The sequence below is a fragment of the Girardinichthys multiradiatus genome, chromosome 9 (genome assembly GCF_021462225.1).
Source record: "Girardinichthys multiradiatus isolate DD_20200921_A chromosome 9, DD_fGirMul_XY1, whole genome shotgun sequence".
Taxonomy (NCBI): Eukaryota; Metazoa; Chordata; class Actinopteri; order Cyprinodontiformes; family Goodeidae; genus Girardinichthys; species Girardinichthys multiradiatus.
Window position 1 is genome coordinate 1,666,646 of NC_061802.1, and position 14,665 is coordinate 1,681,310.

Genomic DNA, 14,665 nt, shown 5'->3' on the forward strand with positions numbered 1-14,665 from the left:
TTTGTCAACTGTAGCTTGGAATCAACAATTTTTACATGAGTGACAGGATTTATTCAGGCGAAAACAATCAGAACCTGTCCACATCTCATTTCTACGAGAAGTAAGAGAAACAACAGATATTGGTGAAACAAAGTTAGATTTTTTTTGGGAGTTTTAATATTTTTCAGAACACAACAAACCTCACGGTATATAGTCCAGAATAACCACACCACTGGGCCAGCCGGTGTCACCCACATCCAGAAAGGTGGTTCAGAAACATTGATTTCCTTCTTTCCTTTCCTGAATTCTTCCTCCTGTTTCCTCAGGTGTTAAAGCTCATAACTCCAGGCTGTGAAACCAGTAAACTTATAATAAAAGTTAAACCTTTGATCAGCTTAGAAAATATTAGAAACATTTGTTCCTTTGTCAGAAACCTCCTCTAAACGATAGAAATACTCTGTAGGTTTGGTGTTACTATGTTTCAATGCTTGTTACTGGAGGCGGAACTTAAGCGTGGATCCCAGTTTCTGATGCGACGTTTGTGTGAGACTTCCGGCGGAAGTAAACAACAAGGCGCTAGCATCGTTAGCTTCCAGGTTTTCTTCTGTTTATCGTCGGTTTTTGCTGTGTGAGCTGAATATTTCAGAGTCTGCAGTAACAACATCTTCGGTTCATCATCTGAGAGAATTGATCAGAGAGCGACTAACTGCTGCTGCTGGAGAAATATTCAGAAACATCGTTCATTAGGAGGAAGAGATCGATCATCAGCTCAGACTGCTGGATATCAGCTGGAAAACCCAGATCAGATCAGAACCTACAGGTATGTTACCTGTACGGTGGCCTGAATGGTCCGGTTTTGTTTACAGATCGATCATTTTCTTCCAGCTGAGTTGTGTTTATGTATCAGTCGATCAGAAACAGCCAAACATGTATTATTGGACTAGAACAAATGACCGCTTAATGTAGATGGAGAGGAAACTTGAAGAAGTCACAGTCGACAGGGTTGTATGTTCACTGTTCAGATCGCAGCGACGGAGCCAGAAAAGCGAAACGTTTTGTAGCCAAGGCCAAATATCTGCGACACAAGCAAAAAAGTTTGTTACAGCCTTTAAAAACCAGAACTGGGTTCGTTCATCACTTAAAACCACCGACAGAAGCCTACAGAATAACAATCATCAGGAATATTTATTGCTGAACATGCAGACAGAAATATTAGTTGTGTTAGTGTGTCTGTGATGTGTCCATAGCAACCCTTTGCCAATGAATGCATCAGTTTGTATAAACAGCCAGTCAAAATCAGCAAGTCACTTTGCTGAAATATACTGGCTCATAGTCATGTCAATCAATGCATGCAACTGTTTCCATGCTGCAAACCGCTGACGACTTTGTTTCCTGTAAAGCTTTTACTTAAACTGAAAAAATAAGAGATTTTTGTTTTGTTTCATAGAAAATGTGGAAAGTGAACTTTTAGTCCTCCAGGCGACCAGAGATGTTGGTGACATTGGATGAGTTATTGAGTCCAGCACCACAGGTGACTACGGCCCTTTCACAGTAGGAAAGCAGTGGTGAGTTTGTGTGTTATTTAGTCTGCATGGTAGTATTTCTGTATTAACTACAGGTCCTTCTCAAAATATTAGCATATTGTGATAAAGTTCATTATTTTCCATAATGTCATGATGAAAATTTAACATTCATATATTTTAGATTCATTGCACACTAACTGAAATATTTCAGGTCTTTTATTGTCTTAATACAGATGATTTTGGCATACAGCTCATGAAAACCCAAAATTCCTATCTCACAAAATTAGCATATCATTAAAAGGGTCTCTAAACGAGCTATGAACCTAATCATCTGAATCAACGAGTTAACTCTAAACACCTGCAAAAGATTCCTGAGGCCTTTAAAACTCCCAGCCTGGTTCATCACTCAAAACCCCAATCATGGGTAAGACTGCCGACCTGACTGCTGTCCAGAAGGCCACTATTGACACCCTCAAGCAAGAGGGTAAGACACAGAAAGACATTTCTGAACAAATAGGCTGTTCCCAGAGTGCTGTATCAAGGCACCTCAGTGGGAAGTCTGTGGGAAGGAAAAAGTGTGGCAGAAAACGCTGCACAACGAGAAGAGGTGACCGGACCCTGAGGAAGATTGTGGAGAAGGGCCGATTCCAGACCTTGGGGGACCTGCGGAAGCAGTGGACTGAGTCTGGAGTAGAAACATCCAGAGCCACCGTGCACAGGCGTGTGCAGGAAATGGGCTACAGGTGCCGCATTCCCCAGGTCAAGCTACTTTTGAACCAGAAACAGCAGCAGAAGCGCCTGACCTGGGCTACAGAGAAGCAGCACTGGACTGTTGCTCAGTGGTCCAAAGTACTTTTTTCGGATGAAAGCAAATTCTGCATGTCATTCGGAAATCAAGGTGCCAGAGTCTGGAGGAAGACTGGGGAGAAGGAAATGCCAAAATGCCAGAAGTCCAGTGTCAAGTACCCACAGTCAGTGATGGTCTGGGGTGCCGTGTCAGCTGCTGGTGTTGGTCCACTGTGTTTTATCAAGGGCAGGGTCAATGCAGCTAGCTATCAGGAGATTTTGGAGCACTTCATGCTTCCATCTGCTGAAAAGCTTTATGGAGATGAAGATTTCATTTTTCAGCACGACCTGGCACCTGCTCACAGTGCCAAAACCACTGGTAAATGGTTTACTGACCATGGTATCACTGTGCTCAATTGGCCTGCCAACTCTCCTGACCTGAACCCCATAGAGAATCTGTGGGATATTGTGAAGAGAACGTTGAGAGACTCAAGACCCAACACTCTGGATGAGCTAAAGGCCGCTATCGAAGCATCCTGGGCCTCCATAAGACCTCAGCAGTGCCACAGGCTGATTGCCTCCATGCCACGCCGCATTGAAGCAGTCATTTCTGCAAAAGGATTCCCGACCAAGTATTGAGTGCATAACTGTACATGATTATTTGAAGGTTGACGTTTTTTGTATTAAAAACACTTTTCTTTTATTGGTCGGATGAAATATGCTAATTTTGTGAGATAGGAATTTTGGGTTTTCATGAGCTGTATGCCAAAATCATCCGTATTAAGACAATAAAAGACCTGAAATATTTCAGTTAGTGTGCAATGAATCTAAAATATATGAATGTTAAATTTTCATCATGACATTATGGAAAATAATGAACTTTATCACAATATGCTAATATTTTGAGAAGGACCTGTAAATGTATGCTGAAACTAAAATGAATGTTGGTGGGTGTCCACAATTAAGATATGTTTTACCCACCAACTTTGCTCGTTAAAAGATGTTCTGCGGACCCTGTTACCATTAATGATTATATCAGCATTGTCACGTAACAGCATAATCTATTCCATCTACCGAATTAAGACAGTAGGCTTTTATGACTTCAAGATGCGCTTGTAGTCCCACTGATTTGATTCTTTGTGGTTCTGTAACATTGACCCTCAGTTAAAAAAGGATACGACATAAAACTAACTGTTTTAAGGAACTAAAATAGGACAGTTGACTTTTAACTTGTAAGTACCTCCCTCTTCCATTTTCCAACTCGAAGCAGGTGTGCGCAGATAAAATATTCCCCGGAGGTTTGCACACAATGCATTTGGTCTGGGTTGGGTGTTTTAGCAAGATGGTGCTATTTATGTTGATTTTTGACTAATTATTGGAATGAAATTAAAATATTTTCAGTTTGTTTCAGTCTTTCATGAAGCTGTCCCGCATTCGAGTCCTCACCTACAACATGTCTTCCATCTCTCGCCACCCCACCTTCTCTTTGCCTACTTTGGAACAATAACAAAAATCTTGTAGATCAGTTTTGAATTGTTTAGGTGAGTTTTCTAATGTTCATTGATGGTTCTCTGCTTCATATCCGTGCTGGTTTTCACAAAAATCATTAACCTTCTAATTTTCTACATTTCCTTCAAGTCTTCTACAGCATCATGTCTGTTACTACGTGGGAGGTTGTTGCTGATCATGTTCTTATAACTGAAAACAAGAACCTCATTGTTGAGCACCAGATACCAAAAGCTGTAGATATAAAACAGGAACCAGAACCACAGCAGATGACTGAGACAAAAGAGGAACCAGAGCCTCAACCATTTAAAGAAGAAAAAGTTGAACTGTTCATCTTTCATGATGAAGGACAGCTTTTAGTGAAGCAGGAGACCAACACCTCTATGGTGACTCCTGCCTATGAGGAAATATTCAACAACGGACCAGAACTGCAGCAGATGATGGAGATAAAGGAGGAACCAGATCCTGTACAGATTAAAGACGAACAGGAGGAATCAGAACCTGTAAAGATTAAAGAGGAAAAGGAGGATCTCTGCAGTAATCAGGATGATGATGATCAGCTTGTAGTGAAGCAGGAGACTCAAAGATTTATTGTGACTCGTACTTATGAGCAAAGAGACAACAGGGAACAAAAACCAAATAAGAACCATGTCCCCTTTGCAAACTGCCCTGGAACTGAGAACCAACATCAGCAAGGAAGCAACCAGAGAGACTCAGGGTCAAGTAGAGATAAAGACCTGGAGCCAGAGAAGAGACATCAGGACACCAGAAACCACAGGGACAATGAGGACATGTCCAAACTAAAGAGGCAAAAAACTAATTTGTCATCCTGTGAAGTATGTGGTAAATGTTTCAATAAGCGTAAGTACTTGACGGACCACATGAGAACTCACACAGGGGAGAAGCCATATACTTGTAAATTATGTGGTAAATCTTTCACTAACCATAGTAATAGAGCTAAACATCTGAGAACTCACACAGATGAGAAACCTCATCCCTGCGAACTGTGTGAAAAATCCTTCAGACAGCCTAATGAGTTGGCTCGTCACTTTAGAACCCACACCGGCGAGAAGCCTTTCTTATGTGTGACTTGTGGAAAAGATTTCACCCAGCAGTCTAACTTGACGGTGCACATGAGATCTCATACAGGTGAGAAGCCGTATTCATGTAACTTCTGTGGTAACACTTTCAGATATGGCGGTCAGTTGACTATTCATGTAAGAACTCACACAGGTGAGAAGCCTTTCTCATGTCTAACATGCGGAAGAGCTTTCGCCAAGCAGAGCGCCTTGACTGAGCACATGAGAACGCATACAGGCGAGAAGCCGTATCCCTGTAAGTTGTGTGAGAAATCTTTCAGAAAAAGTAGCGCTTTGACTTATCATATGAGAACTCATACGAGTGAGAGGCCATGAACTGTGTGATAAACTTTTTGTGGGGAGCAGCGATTTTAGTGAAAAAGCGCTTCCTTGTAAAATGTGTGGTAAACCCTTTAGTATTAATAGTACATTAAATTATCGGAGGAGAACTCTCAGAAAGATAAAAGCTGAATCATTGTGAGGTCTTTGAGCCACAGTGCCATCTATATGTTGAATTTTGATGTTCACACAAAGATGTCCGATTTAGCACTTTGAGGCGGATGGTGAAAGTGCTAATCCCTGCCATATATGGCAAAGAGAATTTGGAAATTTGTTCATTAGATCTACCAAAGCAACGTTTCATTCCTGAAACCTTATAAATAATTTTCCTGGGTTTTGTGAGAACACTAAAGGATGTTGTCAGTATACATAAACAGAAATAGTATCTGTCACATCTCCTGATGCCACCCTTTGTCTTAAGTGCAAATTGTGGTTTTAGATCAATGTTTCATAGGTTTACCGGTACACCTCAAAAAATTAAAATATCTTGGAAAAAATTCAATATATTTTGGCCCTCATTTCAGAAAGTGAACCTCATATTTTATATAAGATCATTACACATAGAGTGAAATATTTCAAGCCTGTATTTCTTGTAATTATGAGTCTTGCTTACAGAGAATGAAAACCCAAAAATCTGTGTACATCAGATTAATAAAAAGGATATTCTGCACAGACATGTCAGACTTGTGTTCATTTGTATCCACTCAATACTTGGTCTGGGCTCCTTTTGCATGAATTACTGCATCAATGGGCGTGGTATGGAAGAGATCAGCCTTTGGTTCTGCTGAGGTGTAATGGAAGGTTGCTTTGACAACAGCCTTCAGGTCATCTGCATTATTGGGTCTGGTGTCTCATCTTTTTCTTGACAACACTCGATAGATTCTCTATGGGGTTCTGGTCAGTCAAGCACAGTAACACCGTGTTCACTGAACCACCTTCTGGTACCTTTTGGCAGTGTGGATAGATACCAAGTCCTGCTGGAAAATGAAATCAGCATCTCCATAAAGTTTGTCAGCAGAAGGAAGCAGGAAGTGCTCTAAAATATCCTGGTAGATGGCAGAGTTGACTGCAGACTATAGATAACTCAGTGGACCAGAACCAGTAGATGAGATGTCACCCCAAATCATGACTGACTGTAATGTGGATTCTGTGCCTCTCCACTCTTCCTCCAGACTCTGGGACCTTGATTTCCAAATGAAATGCAAAGGTTACTTTAATCTGAGAAGAGGACTTCAGACCACCGAGCAACAGTCCAGTTTTTTTTCTCCTTAGTCCAAAACCAGTGCGCTATATGTACAAGTGTCAGAATCATATTTTATGGCAAAAACATTAAAAAGAGGTGAATAGTGGTAAAGACCAGGACTTTGTGTTATGCTTACAGACCCTCCATAGGATTCGGTTCTGCAAGCTAAATGTGTGTTTGGATGTGGCGTAATCTGCTGGGGTCAAAAATCGAAAATAGGGTGGAGTGGATAGAGACTAATGTCAGGTGTCATGTGTGATAGAAGGATAACTCCAAGATTAAAAGGGAAAGTCTATGAGACTATCCGCAGCATGGCTGAGCACTCCCTTAGAGATAGTTGAGAAGCTCAGAGTAGAGCTGCTGCTCCTCCACATCAGTTGAGGTAACTCAGGCATCTGTATAAGATGCCTCCTGGATGCCTTTCCCAGGAGGTGTTCCAGGCACAACCCACCAGGAGGAGGCCCAGGGGACGGCCCAGGACACGGTGGAGGGACTATGTCCCTTGGCTGGCATGGGAACACCTTGGGCTCCCCCTGGAGGAGCTGGAGGAGGTGTCTGGGGAGAAGGAAGTCTGGGCATCTCTGCTTAGACTGCTGTCCCCTCAACCCATTCCCGGTTAAAGCGGAAGACGATGAGTACGCCTAAGAGTCTATCAGGCGGTAGACCTGGTATGAAACATGGTTTCAAGACATGTGGCTGGGCTGGAGGTGGTAGAGTTAAAGATCCTGAGATGTTTTTTTGGGGGTGACCAGGATGATTGCAGGAGCAGCTAAGGTTGGGTGGTTTGGGGATAAAGGTACAGAGGCAAGGTTGAGATGGTTTGTAGAAGGAGTTGTTGAGCAGGAGGAACGAGAAAGACCACAGAGAAGATTCATGAACATAGCAAAGAAGGACATGGAGATGGTTGGTGTAACAAAGTCTAGGGTGAGATGGAGGCAGATGATCCGCTGTGGCGACCCCTGAGGGAGCAGCTGAAAGGGGTATGACGTTTTTGCTGTCAGATGTCTGAGACAAATACATGTTTAGATTGATAAAAAATCAAAAGTTTGAGTACTTGGAATATCTCAGTCAAAACAGATCTCCAACCTAAAAGTGAAGTAAATTAGCTGCATTAAAAGGTTTTATTCTATTGACATGAAGGTGATCAATAAGAAACCTCAGAAGAAACGAGTTTTCACACTCATACAGGCTTCTGCAACAAATCTTCAACTGTCCACTTTTTACTGTAATTTCACTGTTTTGTTATCTTGTTGATTGCTGTGCATCTTAGTTGTACTTCTGTTGCTTATATTTCATGTTAATTACAATTTAGGCGTTCTGTATGAAAGCTTTACTTTCCATAAAGTTTACTGTAGTATTCATTTAAAGTTATCTGAGAGTTTAATCTTTTGTATTAAACAAATAGGATAGTTATTAATTGGTGTCCAGCTTAAGATGACTGGATTTATTTATATTTTGACAAATAAACTCTTTTTCATGTTCATTAGTTTGAGTGATTATTGTTTAATTTTAATAGATGCAAAAGTAAAAAATCATCTTCCTCTGACTGAGGGATCAATTCTTCATTGTTTTCTTCATGATGCACCTAATTGACTGTTTGCAGGTTTTGATTAAAATAAAAACATGATTCTTTTAATTATTTTGTGTCATTGTTTTCAGAAACATTTTCCAATCACTGGTCAAACTTTAGTGGTTGCATAAATGAACTGAATTAAATGAAGGACAAGCGTGACTTTGTACTATCCAATATAAGGATAGACCTGTCTACTGACAGCAAGTGTGAAACCATCATACCTTTCAGTTGTTTAGAAACTGATATACTTATATATAGTAGACAAACAAATCAAATTTATATATAGAAATCTATAACAAAGTAAGTCCAAACATACAGATTCAAATTTCATTACATGCACTTTGATCTAAGGCATAAAACAATGCAGTTAAAATAAAGTTTGCTCTTTTATTTGGTATAACGTCCATAGAAGTAAGCCCAGCTGGTTACATCGAGCCGATGACTTTGCAGCAGTGCCTCCTAATGAGCAAACAAATGGGGGCAGCGGAAAGGAACCACTCTAACAGGAAGAGACCTACACCATAATCTTTACTCATTGTCATGATCAAGGTATATTTATTAGTCTCCATAGAAGGAATTTGTGTTGGACAAATGGAATTGCTTCTACACAGTACTAAAATGGCAATAATAGATGAAAAAGGTCAGTCAGTCATTTTCTACTTCTTCCATAGGGGGTCGTGGGGAAGCCGGTGTCTCCAGCAATCTATGGGCGTGAGGCGGGGTTCACCCTGGACAGGTTGCCAGTCCATCACAGAGACACACACACACATTCATTCACACCTAAAGGCAATATAGAGAAACCAATTAACCTAACAGTCATGTTTTTGGACTGTGGGAGGAAGCTGGAGTACCTGGTGAGAACCCACGCATGCACGGGGAGAACATGCAAACTCCATGCAGAAAGACCCTTGGCCAGGAGTCGGACCCAGGACCTACTACCAACTGCGCCACCGTGCAGCCCAGATGAACAAAGTTTATACTGGAAAATTTAAAAAACGGACACCACCATTTATCTTGGTTTCTGTTTATCTCCAGCAAACTGGTCATTTAATAATTTGATCGAAGGAGGAACGAATGAATGTTTGGGACTGTGTTGACATAAAGGAACCCTGGACCAGTAAAACAGTCTCAGTGGGCCGTATGTGTTTTTCTATCCAACTGAATGTTAAAATGCTTGTTTATTGATTACCTCTTCAAACAGCTCTTGTAAAGTGGATGGGATGGGGTGGGATGGGGGGGGGAGCTCTGTCCAAATCTGAGTATTTTACTCCAGGAACAGAGTCTGAGAAAACAACCTGTTACTTGCAGGTTGTCTTTGAGGAGCCATTAGTTTCTGCCCGGCCCACCAGACACGAGGTTTCCTTTCTCTGATTCATATCAAAGCACAATTATTTTTTAAATGTCTTACTTTACAGGAGGATATCTGACTAAGTTTGAAGTTCTCTCACTTGCAGTTGTACACATTTGTTTCTGTTTTCAATAGCGTTGCTTTTAATCAAATTTATATCAAACATTTGCTTTTCTCTAATCTCACAGCACAGACAAGCTCTCGCATGTGGCTATAAATAATGTTAGTAAATATTATTAATCATTAAAACCAGACTGAAGCTGGCAATTACAGCAGAAACTATCCAGAACCAGTGACAAATTGTAGAGGACTGCTGCTGAATACGTTTGCATGGAGTAAGATCATTGTCTACACTGTAAAATATTTTGGTATGGACCACATATATGTTCACACATAATAGAATCTGTTTTAGAATAGAATAATAATTTTTTTGTCTCTTTGTGGGGAAATGGGTGTGTATCAGCAGCACAATGACAAGCCAATAGTAGTACACAGATACACACAAAGATCAGCAATGATAATATAAATAACATAATTACACAACGGAATGAAAGGTACATCCATAAATGATAAAAACACAACTACTACTTCTTGTCTACTGTTTGAAAACACACTTAAATTATGTTTTTTATTCTAAATGGGTGCTGAATTTGTACTTTTTGGTTTTGCCCTGATTAATCAATTCAAATTTTGTTATTTTGTGACTGATAATATTTTCTGCTCTTTATTAGAAAGAACCCTGTGCCTTCAAAAAAGAAATGGTGTTGAATATTCATTATTTTCCTAGTACCAAGTGTAAAATTTTAGTATCTTAGTACTTATGTAACACAATAGAAGAACAGCACTTTTTTTTATTTCCTGCTGCCACTTTTATAGCTTTATTCATAGTTTTTTTTGTCTTTAATTTGATGGCCATTCTGAATGCTGTGCTCGTAGGCAGCGGGGGAAATGATGAGAATGTTGTGTTTTAAAGTTAGTTGCAAACATTTAAAACATTTCATAATCATAATAAATAGATCAACAGAAATAAACATTTCATTTCTTTCTTGATAAAGAAGTAAACCCTTAACAACATTGCTCTACTTTGAGAGAAATACTGAGAATCCTAATTCATTTTGTTGCCTTTGTGCTACATGGTAACACTAAATGCTTGTTAGAACACAGTATTTTATTTTTCTAAACCATTATATTTTATATGATATATATATTTTTTCTGTTAAACGTGTCTTGTGGCTTCTTCTGTTTTGTTAGTCATTTTCTAAATGATTACTATCTGCTCCTCTGAACGTACCCTAGAAACTGGTCCATACTACATACATTCACTATATTGCCAAAAGTATTTGCTCACCCATCCAAATAATTTAAATCCAGTGTTCCAATCACTTCCATCACCATATGTGCATGACATCAAGCACCAGGCATGCAGACCGTTTCGACAAACATTTGTGAAAGAATGGGTCGCTCTCAGGAGCTCAGTGAATTCCAGCCTGGTACTGTGATAAGATGCCATCTGTGCAACAAGTCCAGTTGTGAAATGTCCTTCCTCCTAAATATTCCACAGTCATAACTCAGTGGTAGTATAAGAAAGTGGAAGGGCTTGGGAACAACAGCAACTCAGTGTAAGGCATTATATTAGTGATTATAAATATTTCTCAAAAATTATGATTAAAAATCATAATTCAGAAGTAATAAATTCTAACCAAAAATCATGTCTTATTTATCGAAATCGGAGATACATTCTGGTGGTGAGATCATTGGGTTCATAGCACTTAATAATTACAATTAATAATTGATAAAACCACACTTAATGTCACTGTGTTATCAACCTTATTTTGACAGATATTCCCTCTTACACATAAATAAACACAAACGCTGTCTCTTAATGTGAAACTTTATTGAACCAATAGTCCCTCTTACAGCCAACTATTCATGTTCAACAACTTTTCTGTTATATGGTAGAGCCAATGGCCAGTATGGAGGAAAAGTAAACCCGCCCGCAAGCTTCTATTACTGCAGAGAAATATTAGAAAAATATAACAAATTACAGTATGACATCATTTTCATTGTTATGATGAAGGCAAAACCATTAAGCAAGTTGGCAATTCAGCTCCTGTTTAGACATTTTTTTTTGTCATAATTATTTATTGTTATTACATCATAACAAACATAAGACGCTGTCAGTGTCACACAAAGAAGGCGTGCCAAATGTACATGTACAGATTTATTCTTGTTATTCCACATGTGCTGAAAAAAGGTTGAAAGTGCCCAAACTGCCCTTCAAGGACCGTAATGTCTTCATAGTGTAGGCCCTTTATTGTGAGTTAAATAATTCACAATGTCTACAGGTCCTTCTCAAAATATTAGCATATTGTGATAAAGTTCATTATTTTCCATAATGTCATGATGAAAATTTAACATTCATATATTTTAGATTCATTGCACACTAACTGAAATATTTCAGGTCTTTTATTGTCTTAATACAGATGATTTTGGCATACAGCTCATGAAAACCCAAAATTCTTATCTCACAAAATTAGCATATCATTAAAAGGGTCTCTAAACGAGCTATGAACCTAATCATCTGAATCAACGAGTTAACTCTAAACACCTGCAAAAGATTCCTGAGGCCTTTAAAACTCCCAGCCTGGTTCATCACTCAAAACCCCAATCATGGGTAAGACTGCCGACCGGACTGCTGTCCAGAAGGCCACTATTGACACCCTCAAGCAAGAGGGTAAGACACAGAAAGACATTTCTGAACGAATAGGCTGTTCCCAGAGTGCTGTATCAAGGCACCTCAGTGGGAAGTCTGTGGGAAGGAAAAAGTGTGGCAGAAAACGCTGCAAAACGAGAAGAGGTGACCGGACCCTGAGGAAGATTGTGGAGAAGGGTCGATTCCAGACCTTGGGGGACCTGAGGAAGCAGTGGACTGAGTCTGGAGTAGAAACATCCAGAGCCACCGTGCACAGGCGTGTGCAGGAAATGGGCTACAGGTGCCGCATTCCCCAGGTCAAGCCACTTTTGAACCAGAAACAGTGGCAGAAGCGCCTGACCTGGGCTACAGAGAAGCAGCACTGGACTGTTGCTCAGTGGTCCAAAGTACTTTTTTCGGATGAAAGCAAATTCTGCATGTCATTCAGAAATCAAGGTGCCAGAGTCTGGAGGAAGACTGGGGAGAAGGAAATGCCAAAATGCCAGAAGTCCAGTGTCAAGTACCCACAGTCAGTGATGGTCTGGGGTGTCATGTCAGCTGCTGGTGTTGGTCCACTGTGTTTTATCAAGGGCAGGGTCAATGCAGCTAGCTATCAGGAGATTTTGGAGCACTTCATGCTTCCATCTGCTGAAAAGCTTTATGGAGATGAAGATTTCATTTTTCAGCACGACCTGGCACCTGCTCACAGTGCCAAAACCACTGGTAAATGGTTTACTGACCATGGTATCACTGTGCTCAATTGGCCTGCCAACTCTCCTGACCTGAACCCCATAGAGAATCTGTGGGATATTGTGAAGAGAACGTTGAGAGACTCAAGACCCAACACTCTGGATGAGCTAAAGGCCGCTATCGAAGCATCCTGGGCCTCCATAAGACCTCAGCAGAGCCACAGGCTGATTGCCTCCATGCCACGCCGCATTGAAGCAGTCATTTCTGCAAAAGGATTCCCGACCAAGTATTGAGTGCATAACTGTACATGGTTATTTGAAGGTTGACGTTTATTGTGTTAAAAACACTTTTCTTTTATTGGTTGGATGAAATATGCTAATTTTGTGAGATAGGAATTTTGGGTTTTCATGAGCTGTATGCCAAAATCATCCGTATTAAGACAATAAAAGACCTGAAATATTTCAGTTAGTGTGCAATGAATCTAAAATATATGAATATTAAATTTTCATCATGACATTATGGAAAATAATGAACTTTATCATAATATGCTAATATTTTGAGAAGGACCTGTAAATGTATGCTGAAACTAAAATGAATGTTGGTGGGTGTCCACAATTAAGATATGTTTTACCCACCAACTTTGCTCGTTAAAAGATGTTCTGCGGACCCTGTTACCATTAATGATTATATCAGCATTGTCACGTAACAGCATAATCTATTCCATCTACCGAATTAAGACAGTAGGCTTTTATGACTTCAAGATGCGCTTGTAGTCCCACTGATTTGATTCTTTGTGGTTCTGTAACAGACAATAAAGACAATAAAAGACCTGAAATATTTTAGTTAGTGTGCAATGAATCTAAAATATATGAATGTTAAATTTTCATCATGACATTATGGAAAATAATGAACTTTATCACAATATGCTAATATTTTGAGAAGGACCTGTATATAGGTGACTGGGAGCGAATCCAACTCGGCTGGCATGTTGCATTTGTCCGCCTCGTATGGATCTATACCGGTTACAGCGATCTTTGCTTCGTACCTATTTAAGGACACAAGTGTCTCTGTAATGCGCAACAGCATTTTAAACTGTCATAACCCACGAAAAAACTAATAAAAGCCGCGGTAATGCTTTCTTTATGTAACGCCGTTTACCGGTTTATTATCAACATGGCGCATTTCCGGATTCACTTACTTCCGGTCCGGTCTTGTGGAAACAGCCCTCCATCCACCTACCCGAGGCGGAACTAAAAGAGCAGTCGGTGTTTTTAGTGTCACTCTCCGTGTGGGACATCCGGCGAACATAAACAACAAAGCGCTAGCATCGTTAGCTTTCCGGTTTCCTTTTGGTTCTCGTCAGCCTATTATTGTTGTGTTAGCTGAACATTTCTGCAGTAATAATACTTTTGGTTCGGCATCTGAACGAATCCGCCAGAAGTTCTGTTTGCTGCTGCTGATAAAATATCAGAGTTTGAAGAGATCGATCATGAGCTCAGATTGCTGGATATCAGATAGAAAAATAAAATCAGCTCAGAATCTACAGGTATGTTACCTGTACGGTGGTCTGAATGAACTAACACTGGAACACAGAGAATATGGTCAGGGAACTAGTTGATACTGCGGAGGGAGCAGGAAATTCCCGTGTTTTGTTCACAGCTCGATTATTTGCTTCTATTATCACAGTTTTTGTGGTTTTCTTATTCTTATAACACATTATAACACTAAATGGAAACAGCCGATAAAAAGGAGTTAATTCTGGGGCAAAGAAATGTGAATTGTGAATTTAAAGCCACAGAGAGAAATGCTATAGAAGTTTTGTAATTGTAGATTTTTTTTTTCTGTCTTTCGCAATTACAAAACAACAGTTACTCCTCATCAGATTCCTAAGTACAAGTACACAAACT

The 14,665-nt window shown here is 39.9% G+C and overlaps 1 protein-coding gene across 1 annotated transcript; it reads left to right on the forward strand.

Moving 5' to 3' along the window:
• The first annotated feature begins 486 nt into the window (after nucleotides 1-486).
• LOC124873773 (zinc finger and SCAN domain-containing protein 2-like) lies at nucleotides 487-5,888 on the forward strand. The gene is made up of 4 exons (XM_047374728.1): nucleotides 487-799; nucleotides 1,427-1,544; nucleotides 3,700-3,829; nucleotides 3,927-5,888. Exon 4 carries the CDS (start codon nucleotides 3,941-3,943, stop codon nucleotides 5,207-5,209), a length of 1,269 nt encoding a protein of 422 aa, XP_047230684.1. The 5' UTR covers nucleotides 487-799; nucleotides 1,427-1,544; nucleotides 3,700-3,829; nucleotides 3,927-3,940; the 3' UTR covers nucleotides 5,210-5,888.
• The last annotated feature ends 8,777 nt before the right edge of the window (nucleotides 5,889-14,665 follow it).